Genomic DNA, 24,031 nt, shown 5'->3' with positions numbered 1-24,031 from the left:
TATTCATAAATACAATTTTGAACTTTAAAAATTCCAATGAGATCTCAGAAAAAAAACAACAAATAGGCCTAGTCTAGTCCTAGCATTACCTTTCCTGAAACATTTCGCATTTAGCGCTGATTGAGATATGCAGGGTTGGCGCATCCGTATCCCATCTAGATCTAGAAATTATTATTTTTAATTTTATTGCTGATAATTTATTAGGATAGAAATAGAGCGAATATTGTCCCAAATATCAAACTCAAATGGACGGAGATTAGGCCGTTCGATTCACAGCTTCCGGGTTTGTTGTTTTGAAGCCATCTCACGGCTCATGCGCTTACTCAAAATGGCGACCAGTTTCGCTTTCACTAAACGGTAGAGGGATAAAACTAATAATAACGAGGCCATCGTTAATTTTAGACATCGGAACTATCCGTTTCTATTTCAGTCTGTTATTTAAGAATTCCCAGATGTACTTTTGACCTAATTTCTTTATTTGTATTTAACGAGGCCGTCGAGAGAAAGTCACGCTTACTTAGCTTGCGTTTCAAGTCGAATAAACTAAAGCAGGTGCGTTATCCAATAACTTTTTTATTAGACCCAATTTTTATAACATTTTTACTATCAAATAAAAATAGAATTGTTTAATATAATTAGGCTGACAACAATGCTTTTCATGCTGTAAGTAATAATGCCATTTTATTATATTCTTGTTTGGTGAAAACGAGGCGCGGGAAAATGTGTGCCGCGTAAGAATCCAATCATTTGGCTAGATTTATGACTGTTTTTTATGTCACACCTAAAAATAGAATGTTTACGCTTTCTTCGTTGATGATCGTTTTTATTATTTTTTAAATTGAAAGTATGAATTATTAGTTAGATTGCAGATTTTGTAACTTGGTATACTTACCCTTTATCAATTTTAAAAACATAGCATGCTGATTGTAAACAAATATAGTCATAAAACACAGAAATATAAAGTTATAATTGCGATGTGCCACACCCGGGCCACACCCCCTCAAGAAAGCATGTGTTTATTAAGCTGTTTATCTTACTTTACAACTGTAATTAAAATTAATTTTCAAATTTTTATCACTTATTGGGTAAGAATAAGCACATGTTTACCAAAAATAAAAAAAAATAAAAAAGCAAATTCTGTTTTAATGAAGGTCACGGGTGAAGTTTTTTTTTCCTTCTGTCACGTTCAGTGGAGGGTGCCACAGGCTGACCTGACTTTGGAATTTTTTTCAGTAATAATGACTTTGCACAGAAAGTTAAAATATGCTAAATTTGCTTAGTTTACTAGTGTTCTAGCTATTATTGATACATTTTTAATAAAAAAAATCATTCTGTAATTCTCATCAAAAAGCCTAACGGAGATAGAAACCAAAATTTCCCTGGGGAAAATTCCAAAGAACAAGACACATTTCTGTTTACATCTGAATCTGTCGGCGAGGGTCATCCAGGTAACACAAATTTTGTGTAGGCCTAGTGGGCCGCCCTATGTTGACATTATTATATAAATTAAATAGGCTAATAAATAAGGTTAAAGGCCTAGGGCTAAATAATGAAATGTTGATCACCTGAAATTTTTATTGTATTCGGAAAAAATATTTTTCTCCCCAACGACGTCTCCACTTAGTCGGCAAAAGATAGTTCTGCACATGCGCAGTGACCTAGGGTTAGGGATTAGGATAGGATTAGGCCTGATTAGGGTTGGGGTTAGAGTTAGGGCTAGGGTGCTGTGGTTGAAAACATCACTGCAATGGCAAGTCGTAGTTTCTCTCCATTGCGCATCATAGCATGCATATCTTTTTCCGGCTAGCATTGGCCTTTTTATAATGCATTGCCCAAATATTAACACACCTGGTGGACACCTGAATGGAAATTTGTTAGTTGGTCCTGCTATTTGCCGTGCCGAATGTGGCATTTGGGACTGTAACTTATATTATAAGTTATAGGCCTAACAGTCCCAAATGCCAAATAATAGGGCCTACCTTATTGTTAGGTTTGTTGGAATCATCAGAGTTCACTGTAAAAACATGACCCAAAATCTCCCATTTATTTAGTATTATTACTTTCTGGTACCAGGCGCACAAGATTTGGTTTTGCATACTAAAAAATTAATTTAATTAACAAAGTGACTACACGTCTCGCAGAGCGTGGCCCCTAAGGAATAGGCTACGCGTCTTGCAGGTTGGATTTGCCATCTTGTAATTGAAAATGCTTACTTTTTAAATCTCTTTCACATCCGGTGTGGTTGAGTCAACATTGTGCCAGCTGTAGACTGTAGTTTATAAACCCGGAGTTTTTTTTTTCATGTACTAGTTTTTTTTTCTCATATTGAAAATATCACGTATGATTCTTTTTTTTTTAAAATAAAATTTCCAAACATCGTTACTGGCGTGATTGCTTGCTTGCCTTACGTTTACTATCCCGTGAGTGGAAAATCCCACCACGGCCCACGGTCGGTGAGGTCACTGTGAGTTCAACAGGCCTAAAGCATACATGTTGAAAAAATATAAATACACTTAAAATCGATCTAGATCTTTGTCAACATTAAATTGTTACCACGAAAAAAAAATCAGGCAGTCCTGATATCTGTTTTGTTTAGATCGCGTGCCACCTAGGGTAAAGATTAAGCATAACGCGGAGCGAACCGCGCAAAGGCGGCCTTTAATTTATGATAGCATGCTGTCTCTGCTTTGGTCTTACGTCTGTACAAAGGTTAGTTTCAATTGAGTTTTTACAGCTAAAAACAGTAGTGTAGTGTCAATAAGTGGGTCAGATGATAGTCCTAGATCTAGCAGCAATCTAGCTAAATCAAACTGTCCTTTAACTTTTAGGCTTAGCTATCTAGCATGTATGTCTATATTATTTATCATATGTGAACTTAAAAAAAAAATTAATTTGCTTGAGGGGGGAGGGAGGAAGAGAGGTGAACAGACGATCTCGTGAACTTGTGTTCATTCTATGACGTAAGCTTATAGAAAGTTTTCCTAGCAGATACATCTCTTTTTTACAGAAATGAAATTTTTTTTGGATATTTTGACTTCGCTATTAGTAAATACTCATTTGAAAGTAGTCACTGTATGTAGGTCGTGTTGCCAACATTGTTATATTTTTCATTCCGATCTGCCGGCTTTTAGTTTTGATACACTAACAACAGCATTCTTATGTAATTTGCAAACAAATCTCCTAATTTGTTATTTTTAAAAAAATAATTTAATATACCTATCTTCAGCTCTATTTTCAGCTCTAGATCTAGTTTTGCTTGAAGTACAATTTTGCCAAATGTTTTTCCAGAAATTTAATTTTGTCAGACTAGACAAGAATCAGACCTAGGTTACCTGTCTGTTGCTCTACACTAGCTATGTGCTAACTGTAATTTACATTTTTGAAGTTCAACTTACCCTTATTTATAGTGATATACTGAATTTCAGAATTCTTACACACATAAAAAAAAAACCATTGGTCTGATAACTTCAGTTCACTTATAACAAAATGGCTTAAAGATGGACTCTACCTCACCTGCCGAAAATAATCAGGCAGTTATATGCACATTACAGTGCTGAAGTGATTTACTTTAGATTTATGACTATGTAGTTCTTTCATTCAAAGTATTTATATAACATTGCTTTAGAAACATTTTAATATTTGCGCAGCAAACAATTTTTTGGGGTTAGGGGAGGAAGCCAACACAAAAATATACTTTCTGCATTATTTTTATTCAGTTCAACAACATATACAAGTTCTATATATTGTTCTTGCTAAACTCTGCAAATATGAACAAAATACAACTGCAAGTAAAATAACTATGCTCATTTATTCAGGTACACCATGACTTGTCACAAATGACCAATGCAAAAAACAAAGGGATTCCACCCCTCACAAAAAAACTCACTAAAAAAAACTATTTGAGCTAAACAGAAATTAGTGTTTGTTTTGTTTTCATATAGTTGAGCTCTACAAGAATATATAATTTTTATGTGATGATTTTCTGTTTTTTTTTTCTAATATTGTATATTTAAATGTTACTCTGGCCTGCCAGATATGTAAAATGTACTTTTTTCTCTCTTCAATTGTTCATTTAAACATAATTTATTAAATTTTTTATATCAGCCTACATAAAATTATTTATGGTATAGGCCAGGGGTCTCCAAACTAGGGCCAGAGGGCCGGATGCGGCCCGCGAGGTCCTCTCATCTGGCCCGCGGAAAAGATTTTTGTTGGAGGTGGCTGTGAGGAACTTTGCCAAGAAAATTCAAATCAATTTAAAAATGTATCTTTGGGTGCAAGTACCATTGCCCGCCGTGTTGCAGACATTGGTGAAAACATTGTAACTCAAATAGCGAAAAATGCAAGCAAGTTACGCCATTTTTCAATTGCAATGGATTAGTCGCTGGACAGCTGTTCCACCTCTCAACTGCTTGTGTTCATTAGAGGTGTGAATGAAGCCATGAACATCACACAAGAGCTGGCTTCCCTACATAGCATGTATGCCACTTTTACCGGAGAGGGTATATTCAATGAGTTATAACAAATGCGATTATAACTTGGACTGGACTAACCTCAGCTGAATGTTGATGGAGGAAAGTACATGAGTGGCTTAAAGAAAGGCTTAGTTGGACAAGAAAAACATTCTACAACCAATGTTCCTGCACTGTATTATTCACCAGCAAGCTTTGTTTGCTAAATATATGGACATTAGCAGTGTACTGAATCCTGTGGTGAAGATGGTGAATTTAATAAAGCCACATGGGCTCAACCATGGATAGTTCAGAGACATGTTGAAAGATACAAACATAGAAACGCAGCATTTACCATATTATACAACATTAAGATGGCTACATTGTGGGAAAGTTCTGAGCAGAGTATTTAAGTTAAGCAGGGAAATAGGGGCCTTACTGGAAAGTAAATGCAAGCCACGACCATTAATGTCTGATGAGTGGGTATAGAAATTGACCTTTGCTGCAGTCATAACTAGTCATTTAAATTTTCTAAACCTAAAACTACAAGGAAAGTAAAATCTAGTTTCTGTTCTATACACCCACATAAAGGCCTTCAGATCCAAACGGGTCTTGTTTTTGGAACAAGTACAGGCCAACAACTTGACGCACTTTCAGCAGTGCAAGGTCTTCATGGCTGAAGCAACAGCTGAATCATTTGCATATGAGATCATCAGGGACCTCCAGCTGCAGTTTTGCCATTCATTCTATAAAAAAATGTAGGCTACATCTCTTGGGCCTGGTTTCTTTATGTTTAAGTTGCATGTGTAGTAGCCTTAAAGGCCTAAGCTTATCTGGACTCACAATGACCTCAAGTATGTTTTTCTTTTTTTCTTGGTTTAGGGAAAAACTAAAGTAATGTCATCGACTATTCAGATAACAATATTTTTGTCATAAAACGTATGCAGTAGGCCTACTAATATCTAAACTAATCAGAACTTACAGTAACTCTCTTGACTGAGAAAAGATTTTTCTCTCAATGACATCCAGACCCAGATTCTAGATAAAAACTAACATTCATCATTCTCGATAAATCTGCTGTAAGGTTATAACTTTTCTTCTCGCACATCAGGAGAAAAAAAAAGCAAAGCTAGAAATAAGAAGATTGTCTTGCTATTTATCAGTGATTCTGCATACATGTCTAAGCTAGAAATAAGAAGATTGTCTATTTACCAGTGATTCTGCATACATGTCTTGCATTTGACTAAGACCTGATGTGCAGACAAAAATCAGTTATTCTCTTAGAATATATTTGTTAACTAATCTAAATATTAATATAGTTTGGCATTTTTAAAAATAAATTTTGCCTAATAATCATGGAATAATAAATTGCACATAGATCAGGGGTCGGCAACCTTTTGAAGCGGAAGAGCCAAAAGTTACAATTTTCAATATTTCCCGGGTTTTAAAGAGCCACTAACATTTTTTTATTTCAAATATTTTTTTTTTTTATTAAGATTATTAGTATTTGTTCAAGGAGCTGGAGAGCCGCATCTTGATATCAAAAGAGCCGCATGCGGCTCAGACCACTGACATAGATCTATTATTAGAGGCCATGAACTGACATTCAATAAACCAAAAAAATTAAGGCCTAGATTCTAGTCTGAGGTCAGGTTTTTTTAAAAATAGATTTTTCCTCTTTTAGGTTGAACTGCTTCTATTTCATGCAAAATAGCAAAAATAATGACTGACACCTTGGTGGATGCAAGGTGCTTGCTATTTCACTATTATGGAGGGTATTTAAAGCACACTCCAGGCTTTCACACAGCATGCCCTAGGCAGTAGTGTGGACAAACCGGCGCCCCAACAATGATGTTCCAAGAAATATAGCTGCCGCTTTGTTTATATTTAAATAGTTAAGTTTTAGAAAACAAGGTCATGCATCTAAAACTACATGATCAGTAAAGCATATGAAATCCTTATAAAACATTGCGTCACTGTGTGTGTACAACTAGATTGCAGCTTTAGTATTGGATGTACTTTGCAGTGGGATAGATTAAATCATTAAAACAAAAATAAATAAAATATATACATCTGTTTTTAAGTGTTTAAATAAGTACCACTCTTTTCAGTTTAAAAAAAAACATAAAACTTTTCGTTAATATAAATAGGTTTGATGAAAACCTTATTAATGTTTTAGGACCTGATTACTGGATAACAAAGAGATTAATATCTACAAACCTATCATATATAACTAAATAGCATATTTCCTATGAGATTGCTGAGTAGTATGCTTAAACTAAGTCGAAAGCTCACTAGCTTTTGCCCTTGTAATAGTATCTTCAGAGTTTTTTTTTAGGGCTTGTTTATTTCGAATATAGCCTAATTATTTCATTATTCAACCTGGAAAATAACTAGAAAATTTGAGGTTCAAACTCATTCTGAAGGTAAAATACTCATATTTAAAAATTGCTTGACTATAGGTAATTTGAATAGTTTTGTTTTTTACTGATTCAGATTGGTTAAGCCTACTAATAACATTAACTTCATATAGATCTAGTCTGAATTCGGGTCTAATCCATGATTGCAGTTTATACATAGTGTTTTGTATAATTATCATTTAGTAGAAATTTTAATTACTAGTTATTTATAAAAATATATTTGTTTAAAGTACATTAAAGATACTAAATATTCGTTTCATTATATAAGTTATCTCTTAAACACATGTTTGAGCTCTGATTGAACAACTTTTACATGCTTCTACTTTTAGTATCAAAATAAAAGATGAAAGTGCCTAATGCTATTGTAGTACTAGTTCACTCTTTATCTACGTCTTTTTATAATAAATTGGAAGTGACTTGAGCTTGTGAGTCAGATAATGTACATGTATTTTAATGATTTAGTTAATGTCATAAAAATAAGTTTATTTTAATTTTCTTTACATAAATAAAATGGAAGGTTGAGTAACAAATTGATTTAGTTAAATTTAAACTATAATCTGCTGTTAAAATAAATAGATGGCTGTTCTTAAAGACTAGTATTAATATAGGCCTAATACTGTTCCATTTATAAACACTTGTCACTTTATTGCACCATAGACTAATGATAATTACTCTTCCAACATGTCAATTTGTTGCTAATTATGCTTTTTTTTTCCAGATAAAATTTGTGACCAAGTCAGTGATGCTATAGTCGATGCAGTGCTGACAGATGACAAGTATGCCAGAGTGTCATGTCAGTGTGCAGCAAAAACTGGCATGATTTTTGTCTGCGGTGACATTGTCACAAAGAAGCCGCATATTGATTTTCAGAAGTTGGTTAGGGCTACCATTAAGGACATAGGCTATGATGCTAGTGCTAAAGGTTAGTGATTTGTCTTGTTGCTTTTTATGCAGTTCATGGGTTAAAGTCTCTGTTCATTCATAAATGTGACATTTATTTATCACGATACAGCTCCTTCGTTTAATGAACTGCTTCTGTTAAAATTATTATTTATATTTATTGCTGTACAACAATTGGCAACTGATTTGGCTTTATAATAGTCAAGTCACTACAATGTTAAAATACCAATTAACTTGCATCTTATAATTTAATATTTTATGTATTCAAAATATAAATGGACATATGTTAGCTCCCTTTACACTGTTTTCTAAAGAAGCTATATATAACTCCTGCAGGTTTTGACTACAAGACTTGCAATGTGTTGATAGCTATTGAAGAACCTGATGCTAAAGAGTTCTCTAGCCACTCCTATTATGCAGAGGATAGTGATAGTATTCAAAACCATAACAGTCCAGCTGGTGACCAGGTCAGTGTTTGTTTGCATTGTTTTATGTACAAAACATTGCCAACATTCTTGTTGAAAAATTCTCTTGAATCGAAATTGTTTATTCTATGTAATACAAATAAATTACATGTTAATATTCATAGTTAAAATTTTCTTGTGACTGTTTAAGAATAAGTAGAACAGTTTTTATTATTATTTAAGTAATGATAATCTTGCCCCAAAGACAGTTAAGTGACTTGCTAATTTTCAGGGGCTGATGTTTGGTTATGCAACTGATGAGACAGAAGAGTGCATGCCCCTTACCATTCTCTTATCACACAAGCTTAATGCTAAGATGGCAGAGCTGCGTAAAAATGGTGAATTGGAATGGGCTCGGCCAGACTCCAAGACACAGGTGAGTTCATTAGATAATGTATTCATTAGATTAGGATTCGAACAGCGTCTTTCTTAATGGTATGTTTAACTTTAAATGGCCTAGTTGTCTCCTTTTTTGTAAATTTTCTAGACTCATAAGCTAAAAAGCAACTATTGCCTTACACAAACCTCAAGCAGTACAGGAATACAGTTACCTGGCCCACAGAGTATATACAAATAATGTTGTAGTTGCTTTTATGGAATGGTGTGGTCGAGCACCTGGCTGCTAACCAGATATCCAGGGGTTCAGTTCTCAAGCTTGAGACTAGGATGTCCCCGAGTCCACTCAGCTCTGGGTGCTTAACTAAGTCTGTAGAAATGGAGCAAAGTGCTGTCCATGCAATCACTTGAAACACCAACATAAATTAAACAGTTTAGCTCTTTGTTGCTACAGAAAGTGCACTTGACTTAATATCATGAAACTGGAAGTAGCAGTTTTAAAAAACAAACAAACTTGAAGCAGGTCTAGGACAATAAAAAAAATATTCGGCAATCAAACACTTTGGATATGAATAAGAATATTAAAACTATTTTTAAAAAAGCAAACACTTTATTTTAAACTAGCTGTTAACATACCTATAAATTATTTTTGGAACATTTTGTTATGAACTAAACAGGACTGGGCTGACTTAGTTTTTTTATTAATTTTGAAATTACATACACAGGGCAGTTTCAAATTTTAAAAAATATGTTTTTAAACTGCAGGTGACTGTGGAGTACAAGATTGAGAGAGGAGCCACCATACCAACCAGGGTTCACACAGTTGTCATATCTGTTCAGCATGATGAACATGTCACCATGGACCAGTTGAGGAGGGACCTCATGGAGAAGGTCATCAAGCCAGTTATACCTGAGAAATACCTGGACAGCAACACCATCTATCACCTGCAGCCCTCTGGCAGGTTCATCATTGGTGGTCCACAGGTATTTTTAGCACATAGATATTTGGAACCTCGTGTCATCTACTTATATTGTTAAAAATAGTAATAAAATAAAAAAATGATTAAAATGATAATATTGAGCCCTGTTTCTATTGGAAACTGATTATTAAAACATAATATCTACATTTTTTCATATCACATATAAAACATTATTTCTAAGTTCTAGGACTAACGCTTTTAGATGTATCTGTTAATGTGTGCAGTCTAATTTATCACATTTGAGTATAGGATAGTATTTCCTCTACAACAGGGTGACGCAGGGCTAACAGGAAGAAAAATTATTGTGGACACGTATGGTGGCTGGGGAGCTCATGGTGGAGGGTCATTGTCAGGGAAAGATGGTGCCAAGATTGACCGCTGCGGGTCGTACGCGGCCAGATGGGTGGCTAAGTCACTTGTGAAGGCCAAGCTGTGTAGACGTGTTCTGGTTCAGGTGCAGATCTACAATCAATATATTAGTTTTTTTTTTTTTATAAAGTAGTTAAATAATTTTTTTAGGTTTTCTGAAGAGTTCCCAATATTTCCAGATTTACCATTCTAAATGTTTTTTATTTTTCAGATCTCCTACGCCATAAATGTGACAGAGCCCCTGTCTATAACTGTCTTCAGCTTTGGAACCTCCAAGAAAAGTGAACAGCAGCTGTTACAAATCATAAAGGACAACTTTGATCTCAGACCAGGAAAAATTGTTGAGTAAGTCTAAGTTAGGGAACAGCATGGTCAGGTGGTAGTGCTTACTACTGCTAACCTGGAAGTCTCAATTTTGAATCCTGGGTTTGGGTCTGTGGAAAGTAACCGAGTCCCCTCAGCTCTGATTGGTACCTGACTATCCTTAGGGAAACTGGGGCTGCTGACCACACTATCCCTTCATATGCTGAGGTCATAAAAACAGATGGTCTCTTACTTCATGTGCCCTATTTCTTTTGGGCACAGGCTGGAAAAAAATGCTAAATTCTAAATTAGTGGCTGTTAACTTTATATAATTTTCATAAGTATTATAGTAAGATGATTATATTTTTACCTTAGCAAGATTTCAAAATTATCTTTTAAAAAATGTATGAAGACATCTAAATCTGTTTGAATTTGTCCACAGTGATCTAGGCCTAAGGAATCCAATCTTTCAGAAAACTGCTTGCTATGGTCACTTTGGACGTGAGGAGTTTCCCTGGGAGAAGCCAAAAAGTCTGAAAATCAATTAATCTGATGCTCAAACTTTCTCAACATTTTAAGCAGAGGTCCTTTGACATTTTGTCTGTTTTTTTTACAATTTCAGCAATGAAATTTGTCTTCACTATAGATTGTAGAATGTTTAAATCCTTATAAATTATGAATATAAAGGGGCACACCCTGAGGGAGAGATCTGGTAGATCTTTTTATTATTTATGTACTAATGTTTTGTTTGTATTGAACTTACAGACTTTTAAAAATTTATTTATTGATTGATATATATTAGATTTAGTATCTATATTTGCTGACTTTTATTGACTGTTCAATAAGAGAAAAAAAAACCTATTTGAAGTGTGCCATTGTATGTTTTTAGAAAAGGTAAGTCTAAAAGATTACTGGGGGAACCTATATCTATCTTGTTTATCCCTCTTTGTTCAGTATCAAAGGCTATGTCTTATGGAAGTTTTTTTAAATTAATTTTTTTTCCCGTAAATTTAGATTATCTTTTAAAAAAACAGCAAATTTCTTACTATTGATGTTAAATACTTGAGCACTGCATTTTAAAATATTTGTTTCACTTAATACATACATTTACAATTAAGAAAGTTATTAAAATATATTTTTAAAAATTTGATTTTTCATAAAAACTTTGTTTTTGCTAAATTTAAGATTTTAATAAATACAGTTGTTAAAAGATTTCAGTTTAGACTAGCCTAAATTATTCAGTTATACAGTTTTTTGTTTGCTTATCTATATAAATTTGATTGATCAAACAAAAAAAATGATATTAGTATTGCATATCTGTATTATTAATAAGATTTTCTAAAATTCCTTTTTTTGTTACTGCCATTTTTGTACACTGCTAGTAGTGCATTTGCGTTGACCAATGCGATGTTGTAGGCCTATTGCCTCACTAGAAGTTACACAAAATCTCAGCTTCCATGCATGTGTGTGTATTTATATATTTAAAAAAAATCATTTGTGCCATATTAAAAGCCTTTAGGAATTTTTGAAAAATTTTGATTCCATTTTTTTTTTACTGCCAAATAATTTCTATTTTGTTTGTTCAGTTTTTAGCTTGAATTAATCAATTGCCAAATGTAGGAGTTTAACTTATCACTGTGTTATTTTTTGTGTGTTCTTTAATAACACAAAGTCACTTGCTTAAGAGAAAGTTTCCATCTGATGAAATTGAATGTGCTTGTTGAAGAAGAGGTTTGGTAAAATGTAAATCAAAATAAATATTAAAGATGAACACTTGCTAACTTAAAGTCCAAAACATGGACATTTATTATTTTGATCCAGTCAACTACTGTTGTACAGCCTGAAGATAATTACTATCTTGATATTAAGCCTTCACCCTCTGTCTTCTCAAATCAAATGTTGTGTTGATATTATCAAAAGCCATTTAAACTTTAGATCTGAACACAGGGTACGAACAAAGTTTTAATTATGATTAAAATGTTTTCTTGTACTTTCAATTAAAAAAAAATTGAATTTTGAACTTCATATCACTGACTGTTTTTTAAAAACAAAAATTTATTTAGTTGATAATGAGATTTTTGCATAATCAGTAAAAAAAAAATATGTATATTATTTAATATTGGAAAAAAAGACACAGTTAAGCTTTGAATATCTTTGTTACAGGTGTTAGATATTGTCATTCCATGTGGGGTTATCTAAATAAAATTTATTTTTTAAAATTATGCTTTCCTTGTTGAAATTTTTTGTTGCATTTGTAGTCTTCATACACAACTGAATTGAAATCTTCAGCTAATTTTAGGGGATACGAAACAATTTTCGTTGAAATCGTTTGGTGAACTAGGTCCACTCTGCTTCCTTTGTTCTGAACAGTGGACGCTTGAACTGTGGTACATTAAGTGCCCAATGTATTGTTGTAAGATTCAACGTGAAACTACCTATTGAATGATGTAAAACCACATTCATAATCTTATACATATAAGAATTCTTTTAAACACATTTACTATCCCTTCAAGTGCCGAAGTGAGGTCACGAAATGTGAACTCTACTTCACCTGCCCTATTGGCCGCCAGGTCTTCAAGGGTATCCTTTAAAATTAGTAAACGCGTTGTTCACTAAAATACTCTAGAATGCAATAGTCTCTTAGTGGTTGTCTCTTGTTTGTAACCACTCTTTCTAATCCAAAATTCTTGCTTGCAACAAGGGGCGGTAAATCATTATTGGTAACACGTTCGAAAAGACATGATGGTTAATTCCCTTGCAAAATTTTACTGTGTAAATTTCACAAACTATCAAAATGTCTACCCTTTTCCGGAACCAGAGTATATAGATGTGGTTGTGAGACAACCCAACTCATTGTGGTCTAGCAGTGGCGTAGCTGCGGCCATGGCTGGAAGGCTGGGTGCCGATAGCAGAGGGGCGCCAACAGTAGAGCGGTGCCAACAGTAGAGCGGCGCCTAAAGAGATAGAACAAATTATCTTTAAAAAGCACATTTTGAACTAATTTGAATTTTGAACTGCATTACTGAATTAAACGTCTTTAAGGTTAAGAAAATAGACTCACGTATAGCTTTATGATTGTATAGGAGCAGAATAAATACCGGTTAATTATCATAATGGTTAGTGACTAATAAAAAGCGCCCCTCCCCCCATTTGTACAAAAATAATGTGTTTCATGAATAATCTAAAATTTATTAATCCCCTGCAATTGGTTACAGTGGCGTAACCAGGATCGTCTCATGGGGGGGGGGGGGGGGGTTCCAATTTTTACCCGGGGACAAACTTTCGATTTGCACCCCCCCCTCTCATACATATATACACCGAGGGGTCTATGGGGGGGGGGGGGGTTCAGAGTTCAAAATTCTACCGCCCCCCCTCCCACCGAACGAAAAGAAATTTATATAATTTATATAGAAAATATATACTTTTAACAGTGTCCGCCTCCCCCCCCCCCCCGAAAATTTCAAGTGCCCCCCCCCCCCCGGAGAAAAAAGTCTGGAAGAAACACTGGGGGGTTATGACCCCCCCTTAACCCCCCCTGCCTACGCCACTGATTGGTTACCGTGTTAAAAATGGCACACCTAGTAATTAAAAAGCTATGTTTCTCTCAAGTTCTAATTATATTTTCTACGCTTGTTATACTACAACGGTAAAATACCACAGGTTCTGAAATGGTTATCCATTCTGAACAGTTTAAAAGTCTTCAACAAGACTAGAGAAACAGACACTTGAAATCAGTAGCGTATCGAGGGGGGGGGGGGGGACATATGTCCCCTAGCTTCAGAATTATTTTTTTAAAAACCTATGCTTTAGAGATACCTTCTTTTTTTCTTAATTGTAAATGTTGGACGGAATTTTCCTCCATCACTTGTCAACCTGTTATGCGTCATATGTCCAGTTGATTCTGATTTCACCCTGCTTTTCTTTCTGGATTTACTTCTATAACCTTTGTACAACCACGAACAAACTACAAGGCATATGTTATTTGATTTTGGAGTTGCTAGATGGGATGCTGTGCTGTCCGTTGCTATCGAGCCTCGTCTGCGCGGTGGTTCGAACTCGTGATTTTATGGTTTGACTACTATGAGCTTTACCGGCCCGAGCATGCCGACACCCGAAAGAGAAATAATTAAAGATCTTGGAGGACATTATCATAATGCAGTGTTTCTTCCAGACTTTTTTTCTCCGGGGGGGGGGGGGGGGCACTTGAAATTTTTCGGGGGGGGGGGGGGGGGCGGACACTGTAAAAGTATATACTTTCTATATAAATTCCATTTCGTTCTCCCCCGAAGAGATGTCTCGAAGAAACTTTGCAAAAATGGTTTACAGTTTCAGAGAAGTGTAGGAAAGATCTACACAAACAAGAGCATACATTATACGGCATTTAACATTTGTACACATATTTTAGTGTTAGCAGTTGTAGAATGTTATATTGTTAGAACAAACATTGAAACATTAGACTATACCTACTAATGTTACATTGACTACACACATTTAGACCAAACATTGAAACACTAGACTAGACCTACTCATGGGGGTCACTGATCCTCTTTCTCTCAATCTCTTCTCTCTATCATTCTATCCCGCCGCTGTTAACTTAGTAAAGCTTAGGGCTGTGATCTTTTAAGCTATCCTTCAAATAAACATCTTTTGTGTTATTATTTACTTTGTTATGATAACCATTCTTTGTTTTAAAAGCTAAATATAGCCTTAACAAATCTCTGAAACATATTTCAAACAGTATAATCGTAGTGCTGTTTAAACACAGGGAAAAAATGTAGTTGCGGGAAATGGTATTGTTGGCCTGTAATACGGATTATATTTATTTAAAAAAGGATTAGCCGATATTCTCAACAGTTACGGTAATTATGCATCAGGTGTGTTAAGTGTAGGCCACCTCTAGTACACGACCTTTATAACTATACAAGCAAACTGACTTTTGTAATTTAATACATTATTAGTGCTATTGCTATTGCTATTGCTATTACTGTTTCTGTTGCTGTTGCTGTTGCTAGTGCTAGTGCTAGTGCTAGTGCTAGTGCTAGTGCTAGTGCTATTGCTATTGCTATTGCTATTGCTATTGCTATTGCTATTGCTATTGCTATTGCTATTGCTATTGCTATTGCTATTGCTATTGCTATTGCTATTGCTATTGCTATTGCTATTGCTATTGCTATTGCTATTGCTATTGCTATTGCTATTGCTATTGCTATTGCTATTGCTATTGCTATTGCTATTGCTATTGCTATTGCTATTGCTATTGCTATTGCTATTGCTATTGCTATTGCTATTGCTATTGCTATTGCTATTGCTATTGCTATTGCTATTGCTATTGCTATTGCTATTGCTATTGCTATTGCTATTGCTATTGCTATTGCTATTGCTATTGCTATTGCTATTGCTATTGCTATTGCTATTGCTATTGCTATTGCTATTGCTATTGCTATTGCTATTGCTATTGCTATTGCTATTGCTATTGCTATTGCTATTGCCGTTGCTATTGCTGTTGCTATTGTTGTTGCTATTGCTGTTGCTGTTGCTAGTGCTATTATTGTTATTATTATTATTATTATTATTATTATTATTATTATTATTATTTATATAATACAAATTAATTCATTTTGTATATTTTAATCCTAAGTAGATCTAAAAACATAACTGAAGCCAAACAGGAACTTCGATGCATATTTTCATAGGGTTAAGTTCAGACCAACTTCGCCTTACTAAAAGATCTGAGTAGGCCTTCATATACCCAGTTCTAAGTAATTAGATAGGCTCTACTCCATCTGCTCCTCGACATTTTTATGTATGGTATACATTAGATATTAGAATCTTATTTAGATATAAACATGTGTTAATTTTTTTTCCCAAGCATTCGATTGTTTGACACACTTCGCATCTAGGTTATGGGATATTTAACCCGAGCACCTGTTGTATCCCAGTTACCTGTGTGGTGAGGTACGGTGAGGTAGGTGAGGAATGATGTGAAATATGATGAGATGTGGTGAACTCAGTTGAGATGTGGTGAGGTACGACATGAGGTACGACATAGGATGGTGAGGTATGTAATGGTGTGGGGAGGTATGTGATGTTACTGTGAGGACTGGTGAGGTATAGTTAAGTATGGTGAGAAGTGGTGAAGTATAATGATGTACGTTGAGATATAATCATGTATGATCAGAGGCATAGCGTACTAGCGACCCTTCCCGGCGCCCGGGGACAAACTTTCTATTTGCACCCCATCTCGAACTTTCGATTTGCACCCCCCACCCTCGAACTTTCAATTTGTTTTTCCAACTCATTTTGGCGCCCGCTAAGGTCGGCGCCCGGGGACATATGCCCCCCCCCCCTCCTTCCCTCGCTACGCCTCTGTGTATGATGAGGTATGGCACGGTATGGTCAGGACTGATGAGGTAAGGTTAACTATGGTGAGAAGTGGCGAATTAAAATACATAATGAGGCATGGCGTAGTATGATAAGGACTAATGAGGTATGGTGAGGTATGGAATGGTATGGTGAGGACTGATGAGGTATAGTTAAATATGGTGAGTTATGGTTTGGTATTTCAGAAAATGGTGAGATATTGAGCTTACAGGAACACATTGCATCTTTAAATCTATTTTTATCATTCAGTAGCATCTTACTGAACAAACTACGTGTGGGACTTGCGAGGAAAATACACTGCATATTTATCGCGACATGAAGGGAGATGTAGCACACGTTTTCCCAGGCATTATGCGAGATGTAGTAATACATAGATAAAAGAATAGACGGAATATTATACAGATGATTATAAAATAATAGACAGAAAGACACAAGGGAAAGGGATCGTGTACACATTAATTATATCACACAAACGTGTGACATTATTGACCCGTCTAGCACATATTCATCCAGCTATTCTAAATAACAAAACAAAAAAATTGAATAGATCGCTGAAGAAAGCAGAAAGGAAGGAAATTATATAACAGGAAGAAACAGAGTCCACAATAATTTAAATTGATGCATACGAAAAGTATGTGCATGGTGTTTGGGTATAAAAATGAAGGATGAAATAATGGGATATTTTGGGCGTCTTAAAAGCACTGACCGACGGGATATTTAGGGTGCCTTAGAAGGATAAAAAGATGGGATATTTAGGGCGCCATAGAAGGAAGAAACGACGAGATATTTAGTACTTTTTAGGAGTATGGGACAAAATTGATTTCCCACCAGCGTGACTTGTCCCAGGGAAAAAATGTCTCAGGGAAAATACCGTCTGCTAACCCAACGTTTGAATGAGTAAAATAAACACCAAATGTGCCACCCACAAAAGACCTCCACCCACCCCACCCCTTTCTGTCAGTGTACGAGTGCCATCTGTATTAGAGAAAAAAAAATTGAATGTGAAAACTTTTTCAGAAAACTGTGTCGACATTTGTAGAAATAAACCGGGAGTGATCTCCCCTAAATAACGTTCTTGAATATTCTTATATCACACTACGGGGTATGGCAACTCGGAAGAATATAGACATGATTTTTAATTACGTATACTTTTTATAATAGAATCTCGTAGAAAAAAAGAATTGCGCACTATGTGAACGCTAAATAATATGTGTATAATAGTGCGGAATTTTATTAGTACTTTATAAATTCACATGCGTTTTTTTGAGAAATTGGAAATAGTGTAAATTAATACTTCCGATCAACGGAAATTACTAGAAATTTGACAGAAGGCAGAAAAGTAGATCTTTTACTTATATGTGAAATTTCGTTCATCTATCTCAGGGGTCTCCAAACTTTTCAGTCCGAGGGCCGCATTAACTATCAAATTTCTGTTCGGGGGCCAGTTTTTTCCAGACATGTCTTTTATTTTTATTCGCAAAGTTCCTCAGCCATCACCAACAAACGATTTTTCCTTGGACCAAAAGATCTCCGCGGGCCGGATGAGAGGACTTCGCGGGCCGCATCCGGCCCGCGGGCCGTAGTTTGGAGACCCCTGATCTATCTGAAACAGTACTCTTGTTATAGGCTTTTGAAAAATTAAAAGTAGAATAAGTTCCACTTCCGGTTTTCGGAAATCGCTGAAAAGTTGATGCAGAACTAAAAATGTAAAATTATACTTATATATGAAATTTCATCAACCTAGCTGTAACGGTACTTAAATTATCGTGTTTACAGACACACATACACACATACATACACACACATTCACTTTAACCAGTGTCTTCGTCCGCTTCCCCGAAGGTTTCAAGTGCCACCTAAGAGAAAAATGTCTTAAAGAAACACTTCTTCTTCGTTCTTAATTTTAGTGAAGGATTCGCTCCAATACAATTAAGTATACGTGTCAACTGGTTATTTATGCACCATTTAGGCAGTTGACTCCGATTTCAGCCTGCTTTTCTTTTTGGATTTGCTTCCATAGCCTTTGTCCAACGAAGACAACGCCGACTCCCTAAAGAAACACTGCTATTGTTTAATTAACTGAATGTTGATTAGTAATCAAAAAGACACACAAAGAACCTAAATGTGCTTGCCAATAAACTCTACTGAAATCGTCCGCTATAAAATCAAAATATCACTTGTTTAGATTTATAGACGCCTTGGTCTTCGAGTCTTGAAATGTAAACACATCTATCTTTGGCTTGGGGTTTTTCTTTTCTTTTTTTTTAAAAAGTACTTTTTCGCTACATTTCGAAAGGGTGAGAGAGAAAAAAAAAACCCAAACAAAACAACACCTCTTCTATGTGTCCTATAGAAAACGTACCCGGGTCGGCCAGATGGCTCCCTTTGTCTGAAGCTGATCTAATTTATCGTGTCAGCGCATCGTATATTTGTCTTCTATTATGCCCCGTCTTTGACAGAAAGGCTAGTTTGCATATTCCGTCTGTGCTCCACATGTCGTAAGGTTTTTAATCTGGCACTGGAAAGTTTACGCAATGTTTCGGGATTTTGTTTGTTCCAGGACTTGTTCCCAAGTTTGGGTTTTATGAAATAGAAGAAAGTGGAGACAAAGCTATTTCGCAATTTTTGGGGCTGTTTTTTGCTCGTCAATGCATTCCCAAGTTTTGGTTTTATATAAAAAAAATCACATTATATTGAATTATTTATGCTGATATCAACTTAAAACGGAATAACAGTTGCCCCATAATGACTGGCCTATATATTTCTTGTATTTTCCCTAGCATTTTATGTTGGTGTATATACAAATTGTAAGTTGACTTAAGGAACATTTTTAAAAATGTGCTGCAAATAAGTTGGTAGTATTTCTATAGTTCTCGGTGGATTCTTAAATTGATTATAAACAGTTGATTATATTTAGGCTCTATATATTTCAATTCATGAAGACCTATAATTTCACTTGTCATTTGTTGGCTGAAAAGAACGTCTACGTTTCCAAGTAAAGCCGGAAGTGGGCAGGACCTAGTAGGGGGCTTGGGGAAGTACTTCTAGCCTTCAAGTAAAGCAAGACTTCAATTTAAGGGCGGAAGGAAGACGAGGCTTTGATTAAAGAGATAGGGAGGTGGCTAGATTTTAAAAGGAAAGTAATTAGGGACACTTCATTTGATCAACTATTTTGGGATCTTTGATTAGTTTCTTCTCTGAGATAACTGGTTTGGAACAAAATTAAGAATATGTACTGTCGCCGAAATAGAATCCCTACTACAGTAAATGTAGGGAGAAGTACGCAGACAATGGGGTCTCGTTAATGTAGGGCTACGTTTTTCTACTATTCACAATCTGATTTTAAAAATGGTTTTCTGAGACCTTGAAAGATAGAGAACATAAAACAATAGTTTTCTAAAAAAATTTCTACCCACTCAACTTGATGTACGTTGTTGACGCTTGCTGCAGATGACTCTTAAGGTTTAATGGTACTCAGGCAGGCATGGGTAGGACAGGTACCACTTGTAGGCAGGCGTGGGTGGGGCAGGTACCACTTGTAGGCAGGCGTGGGTGGGGCAGGTACCACCTGTAGGTAGGCATGGGTAGGGCAGGTACGACCTGTAAGCAGGCGGGGGGGGGGCAGGTACCACCTGTAGGCAGTAATGTAAGCAGGCGTGTGTGGTGCAGGTACCGCCTGTAAGCAGGCATGGGTGGGGCAGGTACTACCTGTAAGCAGGCATGGGTGGGGCAGGTACCACCTGTAAGCAGGCATGGGTGGGGCAGGTACCACCTGTAAGCAGGCATGGGTGGGGCAGGTACCGCCTGTAGGAAGGCATGTAAGCAGGCGTGGGTGGTGCAGGTACCGCCTGTAAGCAGGCGTGGGTAGGGCAGGTACTACCTGTAAGCAGGCATGGGTGGGGCAGGTACTACCTGTTAGCAGGCATGGGTGGGGCAGGTACCACCTGTCGGCAGGCATGGGTAGGGCAGGTACTACCTGTTAGCAGGCATGGGTGGGGCAGGTACCACCTGTAGGCAGGCACGGGTAGGGCAGGTACCACTGTAGACAGGCATGGGTGGGGCAGGTACCACCTGTAGGCAGGGATGGGTAGGGCAGGAACTATTTACAGGCCGGTCATTATGGGGGAGGTGTTGATTGTCAAATGATCCATTAGCATATCGTAGTGTACCATTTACAAAACGACAAAGACAAAGATGGCAGTTACGAAGTTTCTGTATTTTTAGGCTTTATTTGTACAGCGTTCATTGAAAAAAAAAAACCCACATAAAGCTATTAACCCACCACCTTTTTCATAAAAACGTGTCAATCAATTGATAAAGTCAAATTAATATCTCGTAAAAAACTTGGAGCAATATTTAACAAATCTCTTAGGTTGAAAAGAAAGGTAAATTTCAGTGCGTCTAAGTTCTTCCCAAATTAAACAATCTGTTTTCATGCTAGGAAAATTCCCACAAATGCCTGTAGGAGATCCTGTTTACTTTGCAACACTGGCATTTAAAAAAAAACAACAACGGTAACTCAATCTATTTTTATCTGCAGAAAGCTATCGTCATCTGTGCACGACTGTGGTAGTTAATTCATTCCATTAGTTCCTTCTGATATTAATCCCACTCTTGATCAACTTTGACAAGACCAAACCTCTCAGACTAAGCTGTTTAACACAGGGTTCATAATCTCATCGCTAGTGGCTTCCCATCCAGTGGGTACTATGACTAGTAGGGGAACCACATTCTGTAGTTATTCTACATTCAGAGGAGTATCCCAAGAAGGTAGAGCCTATAAATGCTAGAAAGGGCGTCACTCCAGCAGGTACTGTAGTACTATTTATAGTAGGGGAACCACATTCTGTATTTAATCTATATTCAGAGGAGTATCCCAAAAAGGTAGAGCCTATAAATTTTAGAAAGGGCGTCACTCCAGCGGGTACTATTTCTAGTAGGGGTACCACATTCTGTAGTTAATCTACAGTCAGATGAGTATCCCAAGAAGGTAGAGCCTATAAATTTTAGAAACGGCGTCACTCCAGCGGGTACTATTTCTAGTAGGGGAATCACATTCTGCAGTTAATCTACTGTCCGAGGAGTTTTCACAGGCGGTAGCGCCTATACCTGCTAGAAAGGGCATGATCTGCAGCAGATACAAGTAGGGGAGTCACATTCTGAAAGTAAATCATGGATTCGCCCACCCCCACTGTATACAATCACTGGCAGTGGCATCGCCTATTTAAGTTAGTTATTATGCCTTAAAAGGACAACAGACCCATCTTCTCTTCTGTGTCATTGTCAATAGATTTTATAATTCAACCACATATATGGTATAGTGTAGCCACAGCAAACGCTACTGTCTAAGGTGATTGCAAACGTATCCAACATGGCAATGGACGATACATAGTCTTCTGACTTCAGAAATCTAGGCCTTCATAACATTTGCTTCAGGTCAGCAGAGCCGGCGTTAGGGGGTGGCGAACGGGGCGGTCGCCATAGGCCCCGCGCTTGAAGGGGCCCCGCGCTTCAGCAATGTCATTGTTGTCTGAATTAGTTTGTAAACTTAAGAAAAATTGTTGCTGAATTCAATTGGGAAAAACTAAATGGTCGAATACCAACGTTGTTGATTGTTATAACCGAGGCCACAGTTGATGTTGGTGAGTCCCACCTGAACTGGGACAGGCCGTAATTCGATACAAAAAGAGTGTCACGCCTTCCCTTTGTGTAGGGTACGGTCGCCTGGCATTTGACCTGAGCTGACTGGAGATGGCGGTCGAGATTTAGCCCACGATGTAAAGAGATACCCTATTGTATGCGGACCCATGAAGACGTCCTTTTAGTGAGCAGACGGGATGTCTGTAGTAGACCGTTGTAGATGTCGTATAATGTCGTATATGTACAGTGTTTCTTCCAGACTTTTTTCTCCAGGTGGGAGGGGCACTTGAAATTTTCGGGGGGGGGGGGGGAGAGGGGCGGTAGATTTTCTTCACCCCCCCCCCCCCGAAGAAACTCTATATGTAGGTCTACTTGTCTTGGTATAACAAAGTTAACAATCAGTTGCGTGCAGAGGGGTGGGAGGAGGGCGACGAGGGGGGGGGGCGCCTTAGGATCTATATCAAGCGGCATTAAACAGAGTGATTTATTTTTTTTTGGAAGAAAGTTAAAACTGTTGTTATGTTGTGCCACCTTAAGGATTCACCCGTTCAATAATTAAGACAATAATGTTTTTGGTTTTAAAATATTGTATGAATTCTAAACAAATTTTGAAGTCTATACTGTTTTGATACATCAGGCCGAGTTCGCTGTATTGTAAACTTTATTTTCCTAATTATTCGGCACGTGATTAAATTTTCTTAAGTGATTTGGTATGAATTACATAACTGTCAAAAGTGATTTAATATCTTAGCAAAGGAAAAAAAAAACTACGAACATTGGGTTAATACATGGGAGAGATAAAAATCTGTTATTATAGTGGAAAGTTTGACATTAGCTTATAAACTCCAAAACATTTGTGTTATTATGTGTACATCACATTATATAGGCCTTTATATATATATATATGTATATATATATATATATATATATATATATATATATATATATATATATATATATATATATATATATATATATATATATATGTATGTATATATATATATATATATATATATATATATATATAATGGAAAGGCCCCGCGCGGATGGTTGGCCCTAGGCCCCGCGTATTCCTAACGCCGGCTCTGCAGGTCAGTGCCTAGAGAACTAATCTACTTTATTACTCCGATCCGTCCACTTTTTAACTTCAGTTCGTGAATGCATTTTTAAACGTGTTGGTTGTTTGCAATATCTTTTTCTTGAACCACCAAGTGTTGTTCCGCAGCTATTTTAAAGTCTTTAAATAAATGCCTAGTGAGTTGGCCCAATAGACCAGAACAAAAGGCCTCAGTCGAGTTCTGTACACCTCAGTCGATTGCTCTTTGCTATTCACTATTTCACCTGCATTACTTACTATTTTTTTTAAATTAGGAAGGCAAAGCCTAGGTATGGCCTTTTACCCGGTCTTCATTGCTTAAAACTGTCTAACTGGGGTGGAAGTACATTCAGGCATTATTTTATTTCAAAAGCAAAATCCATTAATTACATCCGTTTGAAATATTCATTGAATCGGTTCGGGCGTCAACTCTCCTGCAGATCATCAGTGATGTCTGCAGCCTCGCTTGCCACAATGCTGAGTAAAGTGTATACACACATCATAGCTCTTAAATGCAGACATGGGGTTATTGATTCTTGGTTGGGGAAGGGGGATAAATAGGAATCAAACATCCTTCCTATTCAGACTATGTTCTACTTCAGTAGTTTTTCTACACTGTCAAATGCATTATTTCCACCACAGACTAGGAAACGTGGAGAGGGGGTATTCCCATCGGAGTATCGACCGACCA

The 24,031-nt window shown here is 36.5% G+C and overlaps 1 protein-coding gene across 1 annotated transcript; it reads left to right on the top strand.

The window, feature by feature from the left end:
- Positions 1 to 61: 61 nt before the first annotated feature.
- Positions 62 to 12,445, top strand: LOC131946922 (S-adenosylmethionine synthase-like). The gene is made up of 9 exons (XM_059307965.1): positions 62 to 257; positions 1,364 to 1,448; positions 7,590 to 7,793; positions 8,108 to 8,238; positions 8,468 to 8,611; positions 9,337 to 9,555; positions 9,823 to 10,005; positions 10,132 to 10,265; positions 10,666 to 12,445. The coding sequence occupies exons 1-9, from the start codon at positions 246 to 248 to the stop codon at positions 10,769 to 10,771; spliced, it is 1,218 nt and encodes a 405-aa protein (XP_059163948.1). The 5' UTR covers positions 62 to 245; the 3' UTR covers positions 10,772 to 12,445.
- Positions 12,446 to 24,031: the final 11,586 nt, after the last annotated feature.

The sequence above is a fragment of the Physella acuta genome, unplaced genomic scaffold (assembly GCF_028476545.2).
Source record: "Physella acuta isolate Inbredline_101_S28 unplaced genomic scaffold, ASM2847654v3 ptg000575l, whole genome shotgun sequence".
NCBI classification, from domain to species: Eukaryota; Metazoa; Mollusca; class Gastropoda; family Physidae; genus Physella; species Physella acuta.
The sequence above is the reverse complement of the archived record's forward strand: the minus strand, read 5'-3'. Positions and strand labels throughout refer to the sequence as shown.

Coding starts and splice junctions, on each gene's coding strand:
- LOC131946922 (XM_059307965.1), top strand. Junction 8,612..9,336: donor GGCCAGACTCCAAGACACAG/GTGAGTTCATTA, acceptor TTTAAACTGCAG/GTGACTGTGGAGTACAAGAT. Junction 9,556..9,822: donor TCATCATTGGTGGTCCACAG/GTATTTTTAGCA, acceptor CCTCTACAACAG/GGTGACGCAGGGCTAACAGG.